The sequence below is a fragment of the Caretta caretta genome, chromosome 4 (assembly GCF_965140235.1).
Source record: "Caretta caretta isolate rCarCar2 chromosome 4, rCarCar1.hap1, whole genome shotgun sequence".
Taxonomy (NCBI): Eukaryota; Metazoa; Chordata; order Testudines; family Cheloniidae; genus Caretta; species Caretta caretta.
Window position 1 is genome coordinate 134,468,261 of NC_134209.1, and position 25,512 is coordinate 134,493,772.

A 25,512-nucleotide genomic window follows, 5' to 3' on the forward strand; every position below is an offset into this window, starting at 1 on the left:
AAGTGCTAGCTAATACTTTTCTGTGTCTATTTCTAAATTCTTCATGTGGATTTCTTTTCAGACAGAGAAAGCTTCTAGTAAGATCTGTAATGCAGTCACCCTTTATGAGTACAAACTGCAACATAACGTCTGCATTTTTTGCTTTGTAGGGATCTGCTTCAGACCTTAACTGATGATGAGCTGCATACACTGGAACGTAACCTCTGCATATCCCAGGATGTGGATTTTCCTGTCAGAACAGATCCTGAAGTGCCCACTGTCAGTACAACTGCCTTAGCTGCGCCTTTGCCTGCTGAGGAGCTTTCAGCAAAAGCTGAAAACACAGAGGCTGAGCTAGCCTGCTCTATGCAGTATGATGAACAGGAATTGGAACAGCTGAATAGGATGGTCCATAGGGTTGGAGATGAGATGTCTTCCCTGCTTTCCCCACCAAGTGTATGCCAGTCTCCAGCACACAGGCCTGGCATAAGAAATGGCTCCAGCACAGAGACCTCACCTAACAGGCAACATTTTGACAACTTAACAGACGAAGAGGAAAGAGTGTTTTTTATGGATGATCTGGATGGAGCAGGAGAAGCTCTTGCTGGGTTGGATTCAGACAATGACACATTTGCATGGGTGAATAACCCTTGCCACAATTCAAAGCAGAGTGTGCTGTACAGGGACCCTCTAGTGTATGACAATGGTCATCAAACAGAAGAGACTTTACTTTTAAAAGAAGCAGAAAGCGATTTAAGCAATAATAACAATATTGAAGATAGCAAACAGATGACTTGTATCTCAATTCAAAATTCGTGCAGTTGTTTAGAAGGTCCTGATTCACAGTTATACCTCAATGGCTGGGATACATATGTTGATGCAGAGACAGCAGAAATGATAGCCCATAGGACAGGTGGAATGAAGATATCTGCTACTGTAATATTTAATCCCAAATCTCCTTCTACTTCAGAATCCCTAGTGACAACACCAGAAGTAGCTATCAGTTGTGTTCCTGGGTCTTCTGATTCTTTAGTTGATGAAGAGGAGAGTGAATCCCATAAGCTCAGTATAGCTGCCACAAATTGTCTAATTAATTCCTGTGTGTGTTGTGGCAGCTGTGAAGACAGTAGGGAGGATAATATTGATGGTTTAAAGACCAGACATTCCCCGGGAAAAGTTATAAATGCTTCTTATAGTTTAGTAAAATCTAAAGAAAAGGACCATATAGACAAACTTGATCGTGCAGTCTCTGCAGAGGAGGCATTAAAAACTGAAATGTCTCCTGCTTTGCTAGCAGAAAGAGATTCTGGCAGAGAAGAACAGAAACTGTCTAACTCCTCTAAGTGCCTGGCACATTCCTCAGGTTCACAGCTGGGAGCAGAAAATGGATCACAAGTAGAGGTGGAAATCTCAAATCAGCAAAAGAAATGGGAGAAAAGAAGGCATCCAAGTCAAAAGCAATCAGAGAACAATGAAGAAAGTAGTAATGAAAGAATAGCAAAGGATGACATTAAATCAAGATCCAGTGCAAGGTAAGACCATCTTGCAATGATTTTATTGTCTCAGGACTTGCATACAAAATAGCTAATAGTAACATAGCGATTTATACTATGCTTTCCTTAGCAATGGGGGCGCACATAATGTTAGCTGATTTTTAAAATAATAAAATGTTAAAGGCCAAGGAATTGTTGACTATAAAGGAAAACATTTTTTTACTATTTTTAAAAATACTTTTTACTGTACGATCAGATTTATTTTTTGTGCAAACTATGGCATTTTCAGCAACCGTTTAAAACTCTTTTTAATCTCGGGTCTTTATGTTGTCCCCTGAGCTATGAAATAAATTCATTAAATAACATCTGACCTGTTTAGCTTAACAAAGAATTGCCCTTTAAGAATGCAATCTATTTTAATTTTATTTAAAGTTTAACATAATTCTGTTTTGTGATATGTTTGAAATTACATTTAACATACTATATTATTGTACACAGTGTACGATCCTTTCTACATGGTTACAGAGCATTAGCACTACTATGGCAAAACTGGTTGTCATAACTTGAACTATGGGTAGAAATACAGATTTTGATATTCTAGTCTCATCTTTTGATATTTAACTTACTGCTAGAGCTGGTCAAAAAATAAAAAGTACTTTCTCAAAACATTCACATTTGTTTTCATTTCAAAGTGAACAAACCAGAACCGTTTTTATTTTTTTAATATTTTTTGTTCTTTCAAAATGTTATTGAGAAGATTATCAAAACCTTTAGAAATGGCTATTTACAATTTTTGTTTGCTGAAAACCAGGTGTTCTGGTAAATTACATTTGTTTTCCCAAACACTCAGCTTTCAATAAAAAAAAAAAATAACTGTTTTCAATTCGTTTTTTTAATTTCAAAAATCATTAATATTTTTTGTGGAAAATGGAAAAAATGTTAAATGTCACTTCTTCCTCCACCCCCCACCCCCCCAAAAAAGATATTTTGTTTCTGTGGAGGAGGGAGGTGGGGGAGACCCTTTTTCAGAAAAAAATAGTTTCTTTTGAACGTTCTAACCAAATTATTTTTTAATAATTACGGCATTTAACATCCATAGCTCTTTTCCATCTTCAGAACATTTAAGGACACTAGCTAATTAATCCCCAAGGTGAGCAAACGTTGTTATCTTCATTTTGCAAATGGTAGTGGGAAACCAAAGTGGAGCAGTTAAATGATTGAGTTAAGGCTACTTAGTGAATACATATCGCTGAGATTGGAACTCGGCATCTTCCAGTTCCCAATCCAGTTCTCAGACCAATAAAGAACACTGTTCATTCCATCAATGACAATTTTATGTATAAAACTTGTACAAGGAAATGAGAATTTCCTGTGCATTTTTTATTATAGGGGGGACCTTGAAGACTCTCAACACTTGTGCAGGCTTGCAGACACCAGTCTGGAACTGTTGGGTTAATTGTTGTTCACATAATGTAAGTGGAAGGCAGAAGTGCTACTTTCAATTGTACCAAGAATTCCGAGTCTTGTCTTGTCACTGATTTCTAAAGTTCTCACTGTGACTCACTCAGAAAAGGTTGCAGGAGTACATTTCTGTGCTATTGTGTCTGGAAAGAGATATTTGCCAGAGTAAATCAAAACACAGTTCAGTGGTGCAGAATGAGGTTCAAAGTGCAGAATGAGCTACAAGTTATTGGGAATTTTTCCTAGCATGAGGTTTTATTCTAACTTGCACTATAGTAGAAGCTCTTTAAGAAAAGGAAGCTGAATCTTCCCAACCTGAAGGACATGAATAATTGTATTAGCTATATGTATCTTTACTAATGTGCCCTCCTATACAGTCTAGGATTAGCACCAGTGTTTTCATGAAGCTGATGGCAGTAGTACTGTCCGATGTTACAGCATTGCAGTCATGCAGAACATTGGTGAATGCATAGTGTGAAGAAGTGCAAACATAAGTTCAACAGACACTAGAAGTTAACTCCATCATATCATTTTAGGGGAGTAAAATGTCCAGCAGGCATCCTGTCTTTTTTTTATTCTGAGTTCTGGCTTCAGATGCCCCTTTGTTCTAACATAACTATAACTATTACAATTTTCGGGGTGGGGGAGAGGGATTATTATGGTTCTCCAGTTTTAATGACCCTTTCTATTTCTGAGTGCTCTGGAAGCTTCATCTAATGAAGATTTACACAGACTGTAAACTCTTTGGGACAGGGACTGTCTTTTTGTTGTGTACAGTGCCTAGGGTAACACGGTGGTGCCCCAACCACTGATTGGGACCTCTAGGCACTACCTCATAGTACAAAAGTTATGGAAATAAAAGTATTAAATAAGAATGACACCAATAGAAATACCAATATTAAACATAATAACACTAATAGTGAGAACAGAAAACAATGGAACTGAGGGTCCTCTGTGCCAATATAATATAATAGGTGCTGTCACCTGCTATTCATGCAATGTGAGCAACTAACCCAACAATTCCAGACAGGTATCTCTAATGCACATACACATAATTAACTGGTAAATATTCTTATTGTTCTAATTGCTAGCCCTGTTTCTGTGGCCTCTACTGTCAGAGCCATACTTGGAAAAATTTAATCCCTACATACATCCTTATTTTGTTGTTTTCTGACACTTGTAAATCACTGTTCTACATTTAAAAACTTTTACTGTATATTTCATGTACTTCAAACTAGCAGTAAGTGCTGCTGTACCTACATACTAATAATCCCTTTTATAAACAAATCACATTCCTTGCTTGTAATATCCTTTCCAGATACAGTTTAACATTATCCATTTTATTATTTTGAAATATGTATGATTTTAGGCTTGTAAATATTTTCTTGGATTTTATGACCACTTTTAGAACCATGCAACAGAAATATTCAGTGAATTTCATTGTAGGAAGTGACTCATAGCCTGAATCCTTTTTACAAACTGACTAATTTTATCCTTTTGGATAGTCAAATGAAGGAATACAATCCTTGGCAATATAATGTTGCTTAAAAATATTTGATATATCACCTTTAATTCTAGTATCTAGACAGTACTACTGCACACTGCTGAAATACATGTTACAAAGCCACAAATGAAGAATTTGACTACTTTTTGGGTGAGATGTGCATAAAAGATATTAAGTGGCATCTGGATGGACATTTCTGCAAAAAAAAAAAACAAAATACTGTATCTGCAAGGAGCTTTGATTGAAGTCATATGCTAATAGAGAAGGAATGAGAAAAAAACACAATATTCTACACAGGTCTACGCTTTGTGCAGGCATATGGAGAAGAAGAGCAACAACTGTCAAAGATCCATGACAAACCAGAGAGTACACAAAGCAAATGCTATCCAGGACTAGCTTACTAATGTTAATTGATTAAATTTAGCTATCTCAGCCTTCTGATTATAAGACCATAAGACAGTGTACTTATTCATTACATACAATTGTTATTGATAGCAAACTAACAAAAGTATGTGCATATATGAAGATGGAATAGTAGGAGTAGACATATTTTAGGAATACCGAAACCATATGAGATTCTCATTCATTTAGATTACCACATAAATAGTCCAACTAGGTTCAATAAGATATTACCTCACCCACCTTGTATCTCTAATATCCTGGGACCCAACACGGCTACAACACTGCATACATAAATACTCACAGATATATGAATATCTGTCATTGCGTTTGGTTCTTGGCTATGTACGTCATTTGTCATGACAGTTGAGATACAAGAAGGAACATCATCAGTCTCCTCTTACTCATTGTTCCCTGGATGACTAATCACTGATATTTAATGGTTCTTTTAAAAGAGGAATGTCATCTTGGAGCTCTCTATCACTGCTTCCTACTATGTGCTTGTGAATGTTACCTTAACAGTGAGTGAAGTGTTTGAGACACTGGATTATTTTCAGAATGATAGACTTTTTAGCTACAACAGTAAGCAGTATAATAAGCATGGGAGAACCACAGCAAATGTTAATTCATCAGATTGATAAGTATATTTACTTTTCAGTCATTGAAAATCAACAACTAAAGGAAAAGAGAAGTTTCTATGCCCTGGCTCAATCAAGCAGCTATCAGATGTGCACATGAATGAATGATAGCATGAGCATCTTCATGTAGTGAGGTCTATGGTAATAATAAAGAATATCACGTCATTTATAGATATGCTTTCTCTGATCCAACCAGGATTATTGTATTTAGCGTGTCCAGGTAACACAGGATCTTACCATTCACATTTATTTGCAAATACCCAGCCAAGCCAGCTACTCTGAACTTCTTGATGCAGCAGTGTTGATTGGTAAGTCATCATTCAATCAAATTTAATATACCATTAAAATTCTTCTATTGTACATAATAATCAGATTTATCTTTTTGACATGTCTTTACTTTGTTTTTTGTAGGTGACAGCAGATAGTCCTTACGTTCCAGTCTGACATATATTTCTCTCTTTTTCCCTGTTTCCCTGTAAGTATGTTGAAGAAATGAAACATGCACAATATTAAATTAGTCACAGGCAGCAGCATTAGTATTATGCAGATATAACTGTAGTATTTGTAAAGATCTGGTGAACCAGTGATTTGTTGCAAAGACAGCATATATGAAGTACAAGCAGTTCGTTAACACAAAGTAGAAACCCGTGAAGGAAGAAAACTGTTAAAGAATAGCAGATCAACAATAAGTCAAAAGACTATAATAGAATTATGCAACAAAGAAGTGTTTTAGGGGAAGAAAGGCATGAGATTCACTGAAGAAGGAATGTTTAGGTCTGTATTTCATGTTTTTCTAACTGTGAATAAATTAGACAGAATAAGTAAAATGCTGAGTCTAACTATCACAATACTCTCCCCTTTATGAAGAGCTATACATGATGGAAAACATTCTTTAGTTCTGGAGTTTGAAGAATCATTGTAAAGATGGATTATTCTTCTACTTGTCAAATAAGGCTTTGGTAATTTGTTCCATGTGGCTATGCATTGCTAGCATTTTTGCATTTTAGGTTTCATATGCCTGGTTTCACTGTGCCATTATGTTATCTCTTTATTGACTTTGCAACACCTAAATTAGAATTCTTAAGTGGTTTCTCTCTGTTTCCATCCAGGTCTATTCTGTCTAACTTAAAATACAGAATTTTCACCAGACTCCCTTTATTTTATTAATTTATTGCAAGTATTTAGAGTGTGCGTGCTAATAAGATTTCTCATGTATAGCTGTTTTTCATAGTATACATAAGAACTGAGCTATGCTTAGTAGTGAGGAAAACGTTGTTAATATTTCCTTTCATTTTCTATGAGCTGTAATAGTGTATCTTTCATTAGCTGTTGTAGTTAGATGTTCAAATTTGGTTAGCAGAAGTTTAATGAGCAGAGTGATTTTTCCCAAGTAGAACGGATGATGCATTCTGGGCAAATTGCCTGTGCAAAGCACATTTCTGAGCTGTCCCTAATTACTGACTGCAACCCTACATTAAGATTCTTAATTTAACCTTCCCGAGCCTGGCACTCAAGTTGTTCCACTTCTTGTTGCTGTAATTTCTTAGCCTTACAACTGTGCAGTTATGAATTTTTAAAGCTCCATTTCCCAATATATTGTTCAGAACTCTTCATAAAAAGATAAACAGCTGTTTCACCTACAATGCCAGCTTTCTATTTTGGTATTTTTCTTCTTACATGTAATACGTTACAACATTTAGTCATATGTAAACTGTGAAGTAAATGGAGGTTTTCAGTAAAACAGCCTTAGTCTTGTATTTAATTGTTGGCTCTTAACAAAAATGTGAATATGCTATAGTCATTCGTACCCGTATAAATGAATAGAAATCAAAGATTTTGATAAATTTGGTTTTAAAATGTAACTTCTACTGGCTGTTGGATTTAAGGAAATTGTTCCTTGTGTTCACGTGATAGCAAGATGCCTTTCCCATGAATTAAATGCAGATGGGTGTTGATAAACTGTGTATTTAAATGAAAACTTGTCTCTATAGCCAGTTTGTATTCTAATCTTTAACCCAGCCATCTAAGAATCAGGAAACTGTCTCCTGTCAATACAGTTATTAGGGAGAGAGTGGTTGATTGGAAAAATAACAGCAACTGTCCACATGGGTGAGTTTTTCTTTAGTGATTCCCTAGCCTTCTGTTGAACACCCCATTGAAATTTCTCAGTTCCTCTTACAATCATTTGTTTGTATTATAGAATCCTGCATCTATATGGTAGGTAAAGTTCAGACTTCGGGCTTGTCTCCACTTACCAGTAGATCGACACGCAGTGATCGATCCATCAGGGGTCAATTTAGCAGGTCTCGTGAAGACCCGCTAAATCGACCGCTGATCGCTCTGCCGTTGACTCCAGTACTCCACCGGAATGAGGCATAAGGTAAGTCCACGGGAGACCCAGCACAGTGGAGACACCGCAATAAATTGACCTAAGGTACGTTGACTCCAGCTACGTTATTCACGTAGCTGGAGTTGCGTAACTTTGGTTGACTTAGCCCCGTAGTGTAGACCTGCCCTTTGCATAAGTAAGTACAACCAAGACTGAATTTGGCAGTGAGTCTTTTCTGCAAGATGTTTCACAGCACTAGGTTCAAATTAGATATTACAATGTTTGACTTCACATGTGGAACATCATGATTCTGCACAGTAACTAAGAATGTAACTTCAGTTATCATCCAGCCTTGGGATGAAATGAAAATGTCAATGTATTGTACCAGCAAGCCCTTTATCAGCAAAAGCAATACTAAATCTACTAAATCTCAGTTTTCACTATAATAAAAAAATCCAGTAAAGAAAACTAAGCTTTAAAAGCTGTTCATCTGATTAAGTTTAATATAGTTGACGCAAGAGATTTAAGAGAGTTAGCTTGTTGGTAATGTACACTTAGAATATAAAAGTAGCTGAAATTTCATAGATAATCTATGAATGAAATTAATAATATCTTATGAAATAAGGAATTATTAAACCTAAGATACTGGATACACATCCCAGGGAATGGAGTGGAAACTGGCCAAAAACTGTTAAAACTAATGAAAACAAGCATCAAACACACATTTATTTTGTTGCAGAAAATAGCCAGACTCTCCAAAATTGTTCGCAGGTTCAAAACTGCAATACTGGTTAACATGTCTACTTGTATCACATCATAGGAAAGCACTAGTAAGGGTGACATCACCATTGTCCGACCTTGATAGCATGTTAATTATGGTGTATTTAAAGTAAGAAAGAAATACAATAACTTTTCAATATGCCAGGAAACTGGTTATTTAATATTACTTTGGGTAGTATTTCCTGATTGTACACACTTTCTCGATAAAGGCAATTCACAGAACTTTGACATTTCCTTGTGAAATCAGCATGCTATCCAAACAGTCTAGTATATAGTTGTAGTTTACTGCAATTTGGTATTGAACACGGAATGAAATGCTTGTGAGATGTGATGATAGGTGGTCTTGGTGGGATTAAAATGTTTTACTGTTACAACAATAAACAGTTAATTGTGATTTAGGGTTGGTGTAAAGTGTCCCTGACCTGCTCCTAGTGCAACCAGCTGCCATATAAACCTTTTAAGTGCACACAATAAGAAAACAGCTAGAGCATTTAAAGGTGTAAATCTTCATTTGGACAGAGGAATATATTTCCTCTTTTTGCATTTGTACAGAGACTTTTAAAAGATGAGTTCTGTGCTTAACCATTTTTCAGATAATATTAAAAGCCCTTGTTGGGGAAAAAGCATCAGTATTGGTTGCTAGCTTTTGGGTCTGATTCTGTATAACAAACCAAAGAAAAAAAGTAAAAATAAGAGAGAGTGCCAAAATAGCAGAAAACAAATGCAATTGCTATTAATTATTTATTACTTTCTCACTGATAATTTCTGTTCACTTGCTGGAAAATCACAGAAACAGCACATAGTAAAAAGCAATACTTATTAGCCAGAATTAAGTATTCGGGTTTTTGGTTTTTTAAGATTGCCTTTTTGGTCAGAGACATGTTGCCAAAAGACAGGTATGTCCTGGCTGACTAAATTGGATTCTTTCTTTAAAAAAAGAACTTTCTAATAAAAGAGGTAGGAGGAACAGGATAGGATAGAAAATTAATACACTATGGAAGGAATAAAATAAATTTTAGGGGTACATCTCAGGAGTGGTTGAGGACACAGCTATGGAAGGTGTGGTATCATTAGACTCCTTCTCCTTGTTTAGTCTGGTCAGAACAATTTTCAAGATGTGGAAAACAGAATCCTGATGGTGTGATGATAAATCTATCAATCTAAGATACCTGTATGGGCCCGATCACCATAATATCTGAGTGCTTCACAATATTTTCATGTGTTCATCCTTGTGCCTCCCCTGTCATGTAGGGAAGTACTTTTATCCCCATTTTGCAGATGGGGAACTGAAGCACAAAGTATTGTCCTGGGTGGTCATACAGGAAGTCTGCTAGAGCAGGGAATTGAACTCTGGTCTCACAAGTCCTAGGCTAGTGTCCTAACCACTGGATGAGCCTTTATCTCATGTCCAAGGAGGCCACCAACATGTGAGTTATAATAGCTAATGTTCCCTGTAGGTATAGGCTCACTGCCTTGCATTTTTATTATCTCCATGCATAAGCTAATTCTCAAGTGCTCCCCAGAAATGTAATGCCCAAGAAGACGTGGAAATTGTGTTCCATCAAAACAAATATCTCCTGGTCCCATATATACATACTTCCTTCCATCTTAACTTTGTGTTGCTAAAACAATTCTCTAACCTTATTAGAAACTTTGAAAAACTCTCATTGTTTCTTTCATTTTAAATGCACTGGTCATTTTGGCTCTGATCCATAATTTCATAAACAATTTTATCTAACGTGTTCATAGGTTGGAACGAAGTTTTATCCACCTTTCACCCACTATTTTGGGTTTAGCAAGGAGTCCCACAAACCTAGCAAGGCCCAAATTGATGTGGCATGTCTTTTCGTTACCAAGAAGGAGATACAGTAAAAAAAAAAAAAAAGCACAATTCATAAAAGGAGTGGATGGATGGTGGGAAGGATTAGTGTTTTGTATTTCCAGTACTGATTACGCTAACACCTATTGTGAAATATGCCTGTCCATGCATGACTCATCTGCTTATAACTGCGCTAATGAACACATGCAGCTAGCGAGCACTGGTTGACTACAGGAACCATGAGGCAGGAAATGCAGGTCAGTTGACCTCAGGATCTCACAGGATCCCTGGAACTCCTGAGTAGGTCTCTAAGGGTGTGCTAATGAGAACAGAAGAGAACAGTATAATGGGGGACCTTGATTTCATGCACATTAAGTAGGTTTAATCAAACATAAGGTTACAGTGTTAATATAACAGAAATTGCAGTGAGTAAATGAAGTGCCCAAAAAAGTGGATAAAGATGTTTTCTCTATCAGTTAGATTAGTTATTGTAACATCAGGAAATTGTTTGTAAACCCCGATAATTATTGCAGTTCCATTGCACTGGGCCTTATATAAACACAGAGTGTCTTGTCCTGAAGAGCTTACAATCTAAATAATCAACCAGAACGAAATATTACTATTTCTGGTAGACATTTTCACTTTATATTGGCACAGAGAAGCGAGACACTTTTAAAAATGTGTATACATTATTTTTTCTAATAGTTAAACCTGCCTTTGATATATCACACTATCTTTAACTTTAATGGAATCTTTCATACAATGTATATCCTCAAACACACTACAGAAATAAAAAATGAGATAACTGACCATATGTGAGTTTAAGTATGGAAAACAGTGGAGGGAAGGCATTGTCTAATGTTTATAGTCATAAAGAGAGTAACAAAAATTAGCATATAAAGAAGGGAGACAGGCATAGGCAAGAGGTTAGTGGATCAGGTTGGAACTGACATGGAGTATTAGTAAGGCAGAAAGACACACAAGGGCTGTTCCAGATGGCAAGAGCTGGAAAGGGAAAGATATTCCTGTATTGACTAGTTTCTGAGGAGGAGGGTGTAAGATGAGGAGAGTAGTGAAAGATGATACAAAGTAGGCTGAAGCAAATCCATGGAGATCATTTTTTAAAAAGGAGCAGGGATCAAATCCTCAGCTGGTATAAATCGGTATCACTCCATTTACATCAACGGATCTATGCCAGTTTGTACCAGGTGAGGCTCTGTCCCAAAGAGTCATAGATGATTCAAAGATTCACAGGTTGTATAACCAGAAAGAACCACTTTGATCAGCTAGTCTGGCTGGATGGTAATTCTCAGCTTCTGAATGAGAAACAAATGGAGATGTTTGTGGCTGGCAGTGATCAGGCCGTGCTTCTTGATGTTTATGAGAAGACCATGAGGCTGTAGCTTTCTGCACATACAGGAGTCCTGAAAAGCTAGGATTTGGGGAAGTCATAGGAGAGGGAGTTGCTTTAATTAACATGTGAGAAGGTGGCAGCATGGATGAGAATTTCAGCAGATGTGGAACGAAAGTTAAGACGAATATGTCAACTTACAGCTTCAAGTCCAGCAGAGAGTCATTACAGGTGTCAAAAGGTATGTAAATGAGCTGAAGAGCTGTTATGCCTGTCTTTAGAATGTTATGATCAGGCCATTCATGAAACAATTCCACATAGAAGTGCAGATGGAGAAACACATTTAACAGGTAAGTGTAATGCTGTTTTTATTTGTTGTTTTCCTCAGGGTTAATCCTGCATGAACATCCATTCCTTTCACCATCTGAGGGAATGGAAAAGATAAAGTAGGAAATACCAGTCCCTTCAACAAAGAAAGAAAAGGACGAGGGATGGGAAAACGAGGTTAAAGAGACAGGGCGGGATACGCAAGGGGACACTGTTAAAAATTTAATTTAAGTATTTTATGTATTTTTGTTAATGTGAAAAGATTTGTTTAATCTGTTACTGAATGCTTTATGGTTTGTATGACTTCCCAATATTTATTTATTTATTTCATTCTCGGTGCTCTGTGTGGTTTTTGAACTACTGGGGTGATTTTGTGTTCATATGACTGTATGTAAAGAAATACCTTACCAGTATATTGGTTATTATGTGAAATGTGAACTGTATTGTATGTAGGACTGAGACCACAAGTCTTCTTTTTGGGGGACCACGTGTAGAGAGCTTTTCAGATGTTGATTCTTCATCTGTTGTATAACTATAGAAAATGAAGTTGTTTGAAGGGTTCATGTGTAAATCAGGTAAAAAAATAAATGCTTTCCCATAATCGTGTGGGATGATGTGTTTTATGTATCTAGACTATCACTCCAAAACTTGGGGTGCCCCTAGAATCACCGACCTATCACCCCCCTTAATCTGTGTTCCTCAGATATGGGTCTCCGGGATAACTGAGGAGAAACTTGGAGGACATGGATACTGACTTCTAATAAATGACTGACACAGACAGTATTTCAAAAAATAAAAATAAAAAAAATCCTTGTATTAATGTAACTAATAATCCCTAATACAATATAATCTAAAAACCTAACTAAAATACAAATCTGTTATTGCAAGTTAGAGTATTCAGAACGCAACTGCATACAGTTCAAATTATTCTAAATGTTTGAGCTCTGTTACAGATATCTGGTCTGCAACGGATCACTGACAGCAGTTCTTAAATTGTACTTTGGTTTACAGAGGTAAATTACAATTAACACACACTCAGACATTTTCACACACACACACACACTCTAATACTATGATTTAAAAACTTGGAGGCTTCCTTTGTCTTGTCGGCTTTCTTTTGCTGCTGCTGTAGCTGCCTCTCTTGATCAGCTCTCTTGCCAGTTCGTCCACTCTCCACCTCTCACCTGTATAACTTCTCTCCTCACTTTCATAACTCCTTGTTCACTCCTCTCTTAACCATTTTAGCCGTCTGCCTTTTATACTGTTCTGTCAGCTATCAGATCTTTACTGCACACGCTCACTGTCTTATCAGGTCTTTTCTGCTCATGCTCCCTGCCAAACATTATCAGCTTGAATGCATGCCTACATTACCTTATTCTGGGGTGCACATTCCAAACACTCACTGCTGTTGTTTACCCCAGACCTATGACTTGCTAACCTTATCATGTGACCTGCAGCTTTCAGTTGTGTGTGACCTGCAGCTTCTAATGGTGGAGTGACTTTTGCTTATTCCAAATAAAAGCTAGGGACACAAAATGGAGTCAGAGGAATTTCTCTGGTATGAAGATGGCCTGACATAAATCTACATTACATGTTGACAGGTTAGTCAACCAAGAGTTTGCACCTATTTAGCCATATAGCAGATAATTTTTAAGTCTGAGACAGATACAGTACCCAAAAGTCTCAGAAATTTTTTATTTGTATAGATATGGAGGAATAATAGCAAGACTAACTCTGTCTAACCTATAAAGTCTATTGTTGAATTTAAGTAGCTTAAATTCTAAAGCACATTGCAGAAGCATATGCATTAATTAGAATTACTAGCAGGCATACATTTAAATGATGGAAGAGACCCCAAGGGGCAAATTTTAGCAGGCACAGGTCTTTGGCACCTGACAAAAAAACCTTTGACAAGCGATGGGAGTGTGGAGTGGAATTCAGACACTTTTTTTTTCTGATTCCTCTTCAACCAGTGGTTTTCAACCTGAGGTCTGCAGACCATGTCTGAGGGTAAGTCTACACTACCACGCTACATAGGTGCACTGGTGAAGACACACTATGCCAATGGGAGAGCGCACTCCCGTTGGCATAATTACTCCACCTCCACGAGAGGCAGAAGTTATGTCGGTGGAGAGCATCTCCCACCAACACGGTGCAGTGTGGACACCACTTTAAGTCAATGTAACTTATGTGATTCAGGGCAGTGTCATTTTCATATCCCTAAGCAACGTTCTAAGGTTCAGGTTCTGTAGTTTCCACATCTGAGTGTTGCTCTTTTAAGACTTCTGAAAGCATGCTCCACACCTCATCCTTCTAAGACTTTGGAAGGCACTTCAGATTTTTAAAACCTTGGGTCAAGGGTTGTCGCTATCTTTAGAAATCTCACATTTGTACCTTCTTTGCGTTTTGTCAAATCTGCAGTGAAAGTGTTCTTAAAATGAACATGGGCTGGGTCACCATCCAAGATTGCTATAACATGAAATATGTGGCAGAATGTGGGTAAAACAGAACAGGAGACATACAATTCTCCCCCAAGAAATTCAGTCACAAATTTAATTAACAAATTTTTTTTAACAAGCATCATCGGCATGAAAGCATGTCCTCTGGAATGGTGGCCGAAGTATGAAGGGGCATAGTAACGTTTAGCATATCTGTCACATAAATACCTTTCAATGCTGGCTACAAAAGTGCCATGCAAATGCCTGTTCTCACTTTCTGGTGACATTGTAAATAAGAAGTGGGGCAGCACTGAACAAGAAGTAGGCCTGAATGGGCTTGTAGGCTCTGAAGTTTTACATTGTTTTGTTTTTGAGTGGTTATGTAACAAAAAAAAAATCTACCTTTGTAAGTTACACTTTCATGATAAAGAGATTGCACTACAGTACTTGAGTGAGGTGAATTGAAAAATACTATTTATTTTGTTTATTATTTTTACAGTGGAAATATTTGTAATCAAAATAGTAATATTAAGTGAGCACTGTACACTTCATATTCTGTGTTGTAATAGAAATCAATATATTTGAAAATGTAGAAAAACATCCAAAATATTTAACACATTTCAACTGGTATTCTATTGTTTAACAGTGCGATTAATCACGATTAATTTTTTGAGTTGATCACGTGAGTTAACTGCGATTAATCTACAGCCCTAATAAATAATCTGGAATGTTTTTTAAAAATCTCCTGGCTCTTTAGCCAGTTTTAAAATGTTTGCAGTCTGACTCCTAATGTTTACAATGTGTGGACTACTAAATTTAGCAAAACTGGATACAATATTTCTGTATTGCTGGAAACTGAGAAATAACCACTGGGTTTCTTCATGCAGGATTTAACAGAAAAGTAAATAAGGAAAGCAGGACTTGTTCCCTTCTTGAAGAAACTATTACCAGCTGGAGGAAATTTCAGATGAGGGGCAAAATTGAAATAGAAAAATTATAAAAGAAGAAACTGCTAATCGTTTTCTGTATTCTATAATAGTGTTACTCCTACTGAAGATATTTGAGTTTGAGCAGTAGCTTTCATCTTGAGAAGGCAGTTTCTCCTGTGTGATCATACTGTGGACTCATAATCTTGTATTTATTATATCATTTTGCTGCCATAGAACTGATTATGATGCCATATATTAGCAGTATGACCATATTTCAGAATTAAGAAGGTGAAGATGAGTATGAGAGCGAATCTTTGTTTAAATGCAAATGTCTCTTCACAGTGAGCAGAACTGGCAAGGGAAATTACTTAAAACAAATGAAAATTAAATGGATTTTTGTTGAAGTCTGATAAATTATTTTCCCAGTGTGACACTCCTTCTTTCAACTAAAACATAATATACTCTGGGATTTATTTTTAAATTGGCAATCAGAAATGAGGAACATGAAGGGGTATATTTTGAAAGCAATGTGTGGGAGGCATGCAAACAAATCTTATTGTTTCTTAATTAGATTAGAGCATGTACCTTTGAAAAATTCCCCTTAAGTGTTCTTCTGGACACTTGCCTGCAAAACTAGCTGTGTTTTAAATATGACCGGAGTAGAGAATCTAGTTTACACCTGTCTTGAATGCATACCCCATACATACATGCCAGTCAAAATGCATGAGAATTTCACAAATTGTCAGGTAGAGGAAAAAAACAATTAATTCAAATTAACCAATTACGTTTCTTCAAACTAAATATATTTCTAAGACAGACTTTGGATGTCTAAAGATTTTCATTGTCAGAACTCATTCGTTCAAAGGGCTTTAAAGATTTTTTTTGTAATGCCTAGAACCAATACTACTGTGGTAAATTTGCTCAGGAGTACATTTTTCTTTATCTACTGTAAATTAATTTCCTTCAGTGTGTGGAACTTCCAATAGCAGAGTGGTAAATTGTCACTGAGATATAAACACTGTTATTTGCAAATTAGTAAGGTGCAGCAGGAGTACTGCCTGAAACTATTTTTAATTCTAATTTTGAAATTGGCTACATTTCAAGTCGACAGTGTCCCTTTAAAGATCATATAATATTTACAAGCTGTTTCATTGTTGGGTGTAGTCCATTGTTTTAAATAGTTCATGTTTTGCTTGGTAGCCAGTAGATTTATAAAGTAGCAGTGGTTTGTCATGTGGCCATTCTTTCAAGCTCTGCATAGGAATGTCAATCAGGCTTTAGATAAAATTTTGAGCCACATGGCAATTTTGGGGGCCATGCAGTCCTGTGCTGACTTACTGAATAATGGACTTGTTAAATCATATAGTATAGCAGCAGGACAGGAAGCAAGAAGCAACTCTCCATTTACCACATTGACTTTCCCTTCCCATTCTTTTCCTTCCTTCCTTCCAGCAGTTTGGAAACTGTTAGCTGAAACTTGTCTTGGCATTTTAAAAGTTCTTTGGGCTTATTTCTGTGGTTATATTGGTATGAAACATACAATGATTTTCAGGATGCCTGGTCATGGTGTATCTTCATTCTAAAATGTCGGCCAATATTTACAACATGTAGACACTTTTGCACTCACACTTTAAAATAACTAGGGTCTTTTGTTCTTTCCCCAGTGTTCTTAACTGCATACTATAAATTAAATTGATGATTTTCACAGAGAGCATGCCCATTAATCCTGCCAGTTGATCTGCGCTTTTTGTACTAATCTAAAATATGTTCAAATATATAACTGGGCTCCCAGAGAGTAAATGAGTGTTACTGTCGGTTTACTTTTCTTTTTTTGGTATGATCATTTGTGATCCATTGCTCTATTCTCATTTTTGTTCTTTTCAGCAGTTCATTTTGTTTCCATATGCTTTTTTCAGTTCTCAGGATGGCTTACGTGATTCCCCCCTCAACTCCATCTCCAGCAGTGACTATGACAGTGTTTCTGTCACTACATGTAGTCTCTCCAGCATATACACTCTGAGGTAATAATAATCTCACTTCACAGTCACATTTGACTAATTGTATTGAGTGATGGTTGACAACAATTTTTCATTGAATTAACACTAAAGTGACAGCAGCACTTCAGATAATTCTTCCTTTCAGAACACAGGCACATTTATTTGTGAAGCTCGTTTTGTATGCTAATAAAGTCATTGTGAGAGTCTTACTGTTTGCGGAGCATCGTCATGAGGTACACAACAATGAATTGTACAACATTTGGGATCATCATCTGATCTCATTTTTCATTATGTTCAAAGAGGTACTTTTTAGGTACATTTCTAAAGAGGTACTTAAGATAACTAGCTTTTAAAATACATTTTAGACAGAGAGTTTTATACACCTGATACAAAAGGACTTCATCGCAGAAAGAGACTATTACTGAAAAACAGTGAGTGACTATACATTACTAGGTCTTGGCTTTCCAGATGGCATGCTTCTGCCATCTGTTTTCTGCTTCCCTGGGATCTAATAGTAAAATCAGAGGAATGTCACAACTAAGAACAGGTTTCAGAGTAACAGCCGTGTTAGTCTGTATTCGCAAAAAGAAAAGGAGTACTTGTGGCACCTTAGAGACTAACCAATTTATTTGAGCATCTGTAGCTCATGAAAGCTTATGCTCAAATAAATTGGTTAGTCTCTAAGGTGCTACAAGTACTCCTTTTCTTTTTACAACTAAGAACAGTTTATTTAGTTTTTCTATTATTTTGTGGCCCAAAAATACAGGTAGTAAACAAAAATTCATGGCCCATGACCTGTCCATGACTTGTATTATATACCTCTGACTAAATCTTGGGGGGGTATGGCCCAGGGAGTGCCGTGGGTGCTCAAGCAAGGGGCAGCTCAGGGGTGTGTGGCCCTGGGGGACGCCATGGGTCCTCAATGGAGGGGGGGGGCAATCCGGGACCCCTGCTGGTGCTGGGGGGTGCAGGTGGCAGTGCGCAGCCCAAGACCATCGCTGGTGTTGGGGAGGAGGGGACGGGGGCTGTCCCTCCCTCAGCTTATAGCTCCATGTGCTGCCCCTGCTCCAAGCCCCAGCTCCACAGCTCCCATGGGCCAGGAACTGTGAGCTGCGGGGGTGATGCCTGTGGGCGGAGGCAGCTCTCAGAACTAGGAGCTGAGGAGGGAGGGACATGTTGCCACTTCTGGGGAGTCCCCCCAAGGTAAGTGCCACCCAGAGCCCTCACCCCTTCCCACGCCGCAATCCCCGGACCTGATCCCCCTCCCACATCCAAACTCCTGCAGCTGCTGCGGGGGGGGGGGGGGGGAGGGGGAAATAGCCCATGACTACCCCAGCAGCAGCCAGTGAGGCTGGCCCAGGAGCTGCTCGAGCTGCTCAGAGGCCACCGGGCCAGCCACACAGGCCACTGCAGAAGTTACAGGGGTCCTAGAAAGTCAGAGAATTCATTACTTCCATGACCTCTGTGACAAACTCAAGCCTTACTTATGAGGGAATACATTTTAGGGCAACAAAAGGTTATTAAAACAGAAATAAACGTTCTTTTGCTTTTTTAGTATTGTCATAGAAATGACATTGCCTTTTTAACAGGACATTCGGAGAGATACTGAGATTTTAGTCATTTCTGGTGTTTCTAGATCTGTGATAATTCTCTGCTTTTCTTCTTTTGTTCTTCTTCTTGCCTCTTTATTTTTCAACTGTTTATATGTATTCAGTGCTCCTTGACCTTGGTGTAGGATCAAGAATTCAAGAGTTTGAGAAGTTTGGGGAAGCAGGAATGGGGGGAAAGATGGTCTTTCTCTAAAAATGTCAGAGGAAGTACCATATCAAAATAATAATTTTTTTTGAGTGCCTCCATTGTAAGATTGCAGTTAAAATGATTTCTGTACTTCCAAATGCCAAATAATGGCATTGTAGGGAGGCATCTAGTTTTCCTGATGGGTTATGCAATTCCTGCTCTTCCCACCTTTTCTGTTTGCATGTTGCACTAATTTTTATCAGCAATCATAAAAAAAGTTGTTGGAAAGTCTGTTTTCCTCCCATCTTATTGAATTTTTGATCTTTGACTCTGGCTGTAAGTTGGTCCCGCACATGTCTGTCTGAAATGTCAATTGCACAAAACTTTCTTGAGGTTTTTTAATCTTTGATTTTTTTTCTAGGTAAACTCATTACTCCTAAATTATTCTAAGCATCCCATCCTTCCTTTGCCTTCATTTGCATCTTTTAGGGCTTGTATACATGGGGCTACTCCAGAAAATTAATCCAAGTTAACTAAAAGGTGTGAATTAAAAGTAAATTAATTGAACTGCATTAAATCTCTGAGTGGACTCTCTCATTCAGAATTAAAGTGGCCTTAATTCAGTTTAGTTTAATTCAAAGTGCATAGTACAAGGGTCAGACATACCAGTCCAGTAAATTTTCCAGAATATCTAGAAATGTTGCCCAAGGAATTTGGGTTTATATTAAAGTGAATTAAACTAAACTGAATTGAGGCCACTTTAATTCTGAACGAGAGCATCTATACAGGGGTTTAATGCAGTTTAACTAATCCACTGTAAATGTACACCTTTAGTTAATACAGATGAACTTTTCTGAGTGTTCCCATATAGACAAGACCTTAGTTTTTTTGGTGAGGGGAATTAAATGTAAAGTGGTCTTATTGTATCTGTCCTTTCTGTTTCTTTGATTAATGTGTTTATCTTTGCATGGTAAAACCATTCTTTGTGTCTTTCCATTTTTGAAGTATTTCCACTTACCAATTTCCTTTGAATAAAGAAAATTTTATCTGCCAAATGTGGTTGGCCTCTGCTAAGCACGCTGTGTAACACTGGAATAAGTCCACTCCAGGCGCAGTGATTGCTAAATGGGCAATACAGGATATCTCAAGTGTTCACCAGAGATTACAGGAGCCTTGAGGACAAGTAATTCTTTATCAGCTAGAGCAGCATATCTCCTGCACCATATTCACCTGTCCTTGTAAATTAGTATTTTGTGTGCCACTGTACTAATGTTTCTTGTAGTTAAGATAACTTGTGTCTACACCTTTTTCACTTCTTCGTGTTCTGTGTTGTTTCTTCTGAAAATTAAGTCAGATTTATAAGGCTTGCACTGTTGTGTGAGTGTCCATGCTATGTCACTGTGAGAATCATTGCTAAATCCCTGGATGCCATTGTAAAAATTAAGAATTTTCCAACTCTCTATCTGATCAAAGTTACTAGGAGTCAAAGCTTCATAGTGAAACCCCCCATTCAGCAAAGCACTAAAGAACGTGCTTAACTTTAACCCTGTCACTATCCTGATTTAAAGCATTGAGAATACTTGTGTGCCTTAAATTAAACCAGGTGCTTAAGTGCTTTCCTGGATTGCAGCCCTAGTTTACTAGATCCTTTTAAATACATACACAGTATTTGTCTTTCCAGCACCTGAGAACTTTCCTTTTTGTCATAAGCTTTTCAATCTCTCTAAACGTGTTCCTCTTACCACCTTAACCATCATAAAAGGAACTCCATCTTGTCCTGGTATCTTACAGTTTTTTCATCAATATCTTTCTCCAGAATTTTATAATGTTTTAATGTAACTCAAGCTCCTTGGGCATCATTCTTATATATTATGGAAAACATGCTGGACAGGTAACTGTGTCCCTCCTAAGCAATCATACAAGTCATTTACTAACGCTTTTTGCAGTGTTTTCCGTCATTAAACTCTCTCTGCTGTCTTGTAAAGGTCCCCAGCAGCTCCTTATGTACTTGAAAAATCTCCTTTCTTAACTTCTGCAATGTTTGTTTCATTCTCTCAACTAGCTTTTTACAGTCTTACCTTTTCTCTGTTACATTATTGCACTCTTCCTGAGTTGTACCCCTCATGCGTCTTTGTTATTTTTTGGCACTTTTATTGATTCTTTTTTCCTTCTTTACTCTTAAATGTGTGGTCTAAATGTTTACCTTTTTGCTGTTTTCTCTAATAACCTGCAATAAGAATGTAAATAGGAATCAAAATGCATTATTTACTTTTGTGGAAGGGAATGAATATCACCTGTTGGCATAGAAACAAAAGGTTTTTTTTCTCTCCTGCTGATTACTTTCGTTATAGTGTGTATGGTAACACCCATTGTTTCATGTTCTCTGTGTATATAATATCTCCCCCCTGTATTTTCCACTGCATGCATCCGATGAAGTGAGCTGTAGCTCACGAAAGCTTATGCTCAGATAAATTTGTTAGTCTCTAAGGTCCACAAGTCCTCCTTTTCTTTTTGCGGATACAGACTAATATGGCTGCTACTCTGAAACCTGTCATTTTGTCCAGTGTAATCCCAAACCATGTTAAATTTACTTGCTTGCTTTAGGATGTTGTTACAAATTTTCAGTTTTAAGCACATTAATGGGAGAGTTTGCTAACATTCATAATGCTTATGAGCAAACCTGTGTCCAGTTTTGAGCTTTGTGAGTTTAGCATTGAAATAATTCAAATAGCTCCAAAGCGTGATACTGCTATGCACACTATCTTACTGCACAAGTAGTCCTGTTGACTTCAGTGGGACTCTTTGTGGTGTAAGGTACTATTCATTGTGAGTAAGGGTATTGTACTCTGGCCCAAATTGAGTTGATTTGATGCCAACACAGGACAAATTTGGTAGGTTGAACTATTTGTTTTTTGGCTTTTGACTTTGAACTCTATGCAGAAATCAAAGTTCAGAGGTTGAGAACTAATGTGGATTGAAATTTAAAAAATATATTTACATGAACCCCTGAGAAACCAAGTCACACAAAACCATTCATCACTTGTTTCCCTTTTCTTATTTAAGTTAGTGCTATTTTTTCATGTATGCCCTTTTGCAGTATAGTTTCATATTTTATTTGGCAACATTTCATTAATGAATTTCCCTTAGGGTTGTCAAACTCTTTAGAGTGAGAGATGCATCTCTGAGAGCAGAGAAGATTGGGTTAACCCTAAATATCTCTTTAACATTATTTATCTGTCAGACGAGCAGAGGAAGAGGGAAGCATTTACTACTTGAACATCAATTTCTTCATGCTGCTGCGATAATCCTTTGAAGGTTATAGTAGGCTAACTGACACTGATATTACAAAGAAGTAAGAAAAACTTTCTAGCTACCAGTTGTCATGGAATTGAAACAATTAAACAATTTAATTCAGAATGATACATGGACCCTACAGTGTTTCTCATGTTGCAGTGGGGGAGAAATTATGCACATACAACTCCCCACCACCATCATCCCTGCACCTGAAGATGAGTCTGTGATCTAAAATGCCCTCTACTTAATCTTTTAGGGCTAGATTCACCAAGAGGAGAATATTCCACATCCTTATATAAGCCTGGATCCATGCATTCAGGGAAGAATAACCTGATGTTGCCACTACCTGCTTTCCTTCAGGATTTTTGCTGGGGGTTGGGGGACAGGGGGATGGGGGAAGGTGAACTTTAAATTCTAGTTGAGAGTCAGTGGAATCCTATTGAAGAAAGCTGCTTAGGAGATGCATTGAATCATCACATGCCCTGCTGTTCTGTCTTGTCTTTTTCCCAGCCAGTGCTCCACACACCTTTTTGGCACTATCAGAACAATAACATACTGGATGTTTCCAAACATTGTATAATTATGTCAACAGCTAAATCTTTTATGTGCAATCACATCTTAACTTTAATAGTAACAGAGGAATTTACCACTAACACAATATACTTATGGATAAGGATAAGGTCAAATGTATTTATTGAATAATGTGCCCTTACGGACATATATGTAAGTCAAATATTTCAAAGTAACTGGTGATGTTACATACCTCCATTTCTGGGTGGCCAGCTTAAACTCAACAAAGGGCCCAATTTTCAGATGGTTGGGTGCTCAGCACTTTCTGGAAATTGGCCCTCTGCAAATTTTTTCCAAGTTAAGCACCCAAAATTGAGGCAGTCAAAATCACTTGTCATTTTTATCAATAGAAAATAAACATATTACATTTTCTCTGGGGTTTCAGAGTGATCTGTGTATCATGCAACTTCCCAGCACGAGGCAAATGTTTGATCTTAGTTACACCAGTGTAAGTCTGGACCTTTGACTTCAGTGGAATTGACATCAGTAGACAGAGAACAGAATTTATCCACTATGTATGCAAACACAAAGATTCAGTGAAAGAATTTGTTTCCTTTTCCTTTCTTTTTCTATAAGTGTACACACATTGAAGAACTTTTTTATATTGTTAAAGAAATAAAGTGTAATGCTTGAATCTAATCAATTTAGATTTCAGGTATATGTTCTTTACTCAGCTATGAAAGTCAGTCGCTTTTAAAATTAAATGCTGTCTGCAGAAGTCCCTTCTTTCTCAGCTCTCACCATCCCTTCAAGTTATTGGGCTAGATCCTCACAAGCACTTTACAACATGTGTTTAAATTGTTTAATTGAAGATAAATTAATGGGACTACTCATGTGCTTAAAGTTAAGCATGAGCTTAAATGCTTTACAGGATTGGCGCTATAATAAAAATGAAGCAGATGGGTGTAGAACACATTGTGGGAAAAGGGGGAGGGAATGTAAGAGTGTCGACAACGGAAGCACAAGGTTGCTTTATTTAGCTAAGTAAAGACTTCATCAATTTTAAAAAAATGTAAGTGAAGAAGATATATTAACAGGTTTCAGAGTAACAGCCGTGTTAGTCTGTATTCGCAAAAAGAAAAGGAGTACTTGTGGCACCTTAGAGACTAACCAATTTATTTGAGCATGAGCTTTTGTGAGCTACAGCTCACTTCATCGGATGCATACCGTGGAAACTGCAGCAGACTTTATATACACACAGAGAATATGAAACAATACCTCCTCCCACCCCACTGTCCTGCTGGTAATAGCTTATCTAAAGTGATCATCAAGTTGGGCCATTTCCAGCACAAATCCAGGTTTTCTCGCCCTCCACCCCCCCACACAAATTCACTCTCCTGCTGGTGATAGCCCATCCAAAGTGACAACTCTCCACACAATGTGCATGACAATCAAGTTGGGCCATTTCCTGCACAAATCCAAGTTCTCTCACCCCCCCACCCCCCTCCCAAAAACCACACACACAAACTCACTATCCCGCTGGCAATAGCTCATCCAAAGTGACCACTCTCCCCACAATGCGCATGATAATCAAGGTGGGCCACCCCCAGCACAAATCCAGGCCTTCGTGTGTATGGAGGTTGGGGGGGTGAGAAGGCCTGGATTTGTGCTGGGGGTGGCCCACCTTGATTATCATGCGCATTGTGGGGAGAGTGGTCACTTTGGATGAGCTATTGCCAGCAGGATAGTGAGTTTGTGTGTGTGGTTTTTGGGAGGGGGGTGGGGGGGTGAGAGAACTTGGATTTGTGCAGGAAATGGCCCAACTTGATTGTCATGCACATTGTGTGGAGAGTTGTCACTTTGGATGGGCTATCACCAGCAGGAGAGTGAATTTGTGTGGGGGGGTGGAGGGCGAGAAAACCTGGATTTGTGCTGGAAATGGCCCAACTTGATGATCACTTTAGATAAGCTATTACCAGCAGGACAGTGGGGTGGGAGGAGGTATTGTTTCATATTCTCTGTGTGTATATAAAGTCTGCTGCAGTTTCCACGGTATGCATCCGATGAAGTGAGCTGTAGCTCACGAAAGCTCATGCTCAAATAAATTGGTTAGTCTCTAAGGTGCCACAAGTACTCCTTTTCTTTTTAAGATATATTAATGAATTAGTAACAGTCCACTTGCCTGGCTAAGGTGTGTGCTACAGTCCACTTCTTAATTTTTGAATTACAATTTCCTTTTCCCTTGTCTCCACTTCTGTAATGACTGCTCACACAGAATGAAAAGAGCTAAAGCCCCCCGTCAGTGATGATCTGATTCAGCTACTCATATGAGAAAAGGGAAAATTGTGGACTAATAGGAAATAATAATTTTGGGGCCTTTTAATAATAAAACTGGTGCCTTCTCCAGCAGACTAACACTGTTTTTAATCAGAGAAACATGTCTCTCCATTTAATATCTGTGTTTTGGATTATTTTTCCCAAAAACCCCAGACAGCTCTTTTGAATATAATAATAATTCAGAGGGGAA

General features: G+C 37.7%; 1 protein-coding gene across 11 annotated transcripts in view; it reads left to right on the forward strand.

Moving 5' to 3' along the window:
• The window catches only part of ZFYVE28 (zinc finger FYVE-type containing 28), a 324,770-nt gene that overhangs the window by 259,713 nt on the left and 39,545 nt on the right, over window positions 1-25,512 (forward strand). For 8 of the 11 annotated variants that reach the window (XM_075128096.1, XM_075128094.1, XM_075128095.1 and 5 more), the window contains 2 exons: window positions 150-1,511; window positions 17,364-17,468. In XM_075128096.1, coding sequence (XP_074984197.1) covers window positions 150-1,511; window positions 17,364-17,468 — 1,467 coding nt within the window. Of the gene's footprint in view, window positions 1-149; window positions 1,512-5,670; window positions 5,783-5,885; window positions 5,950-12,141; window positions 12,660-17,363; window positions 17,469-25,512 lie in introns of those variants that run through there. The other 3 variants (XR_012668216.1, XR_012668217.1, XM_075128098.1) reach the window with 3 other exon arrangements.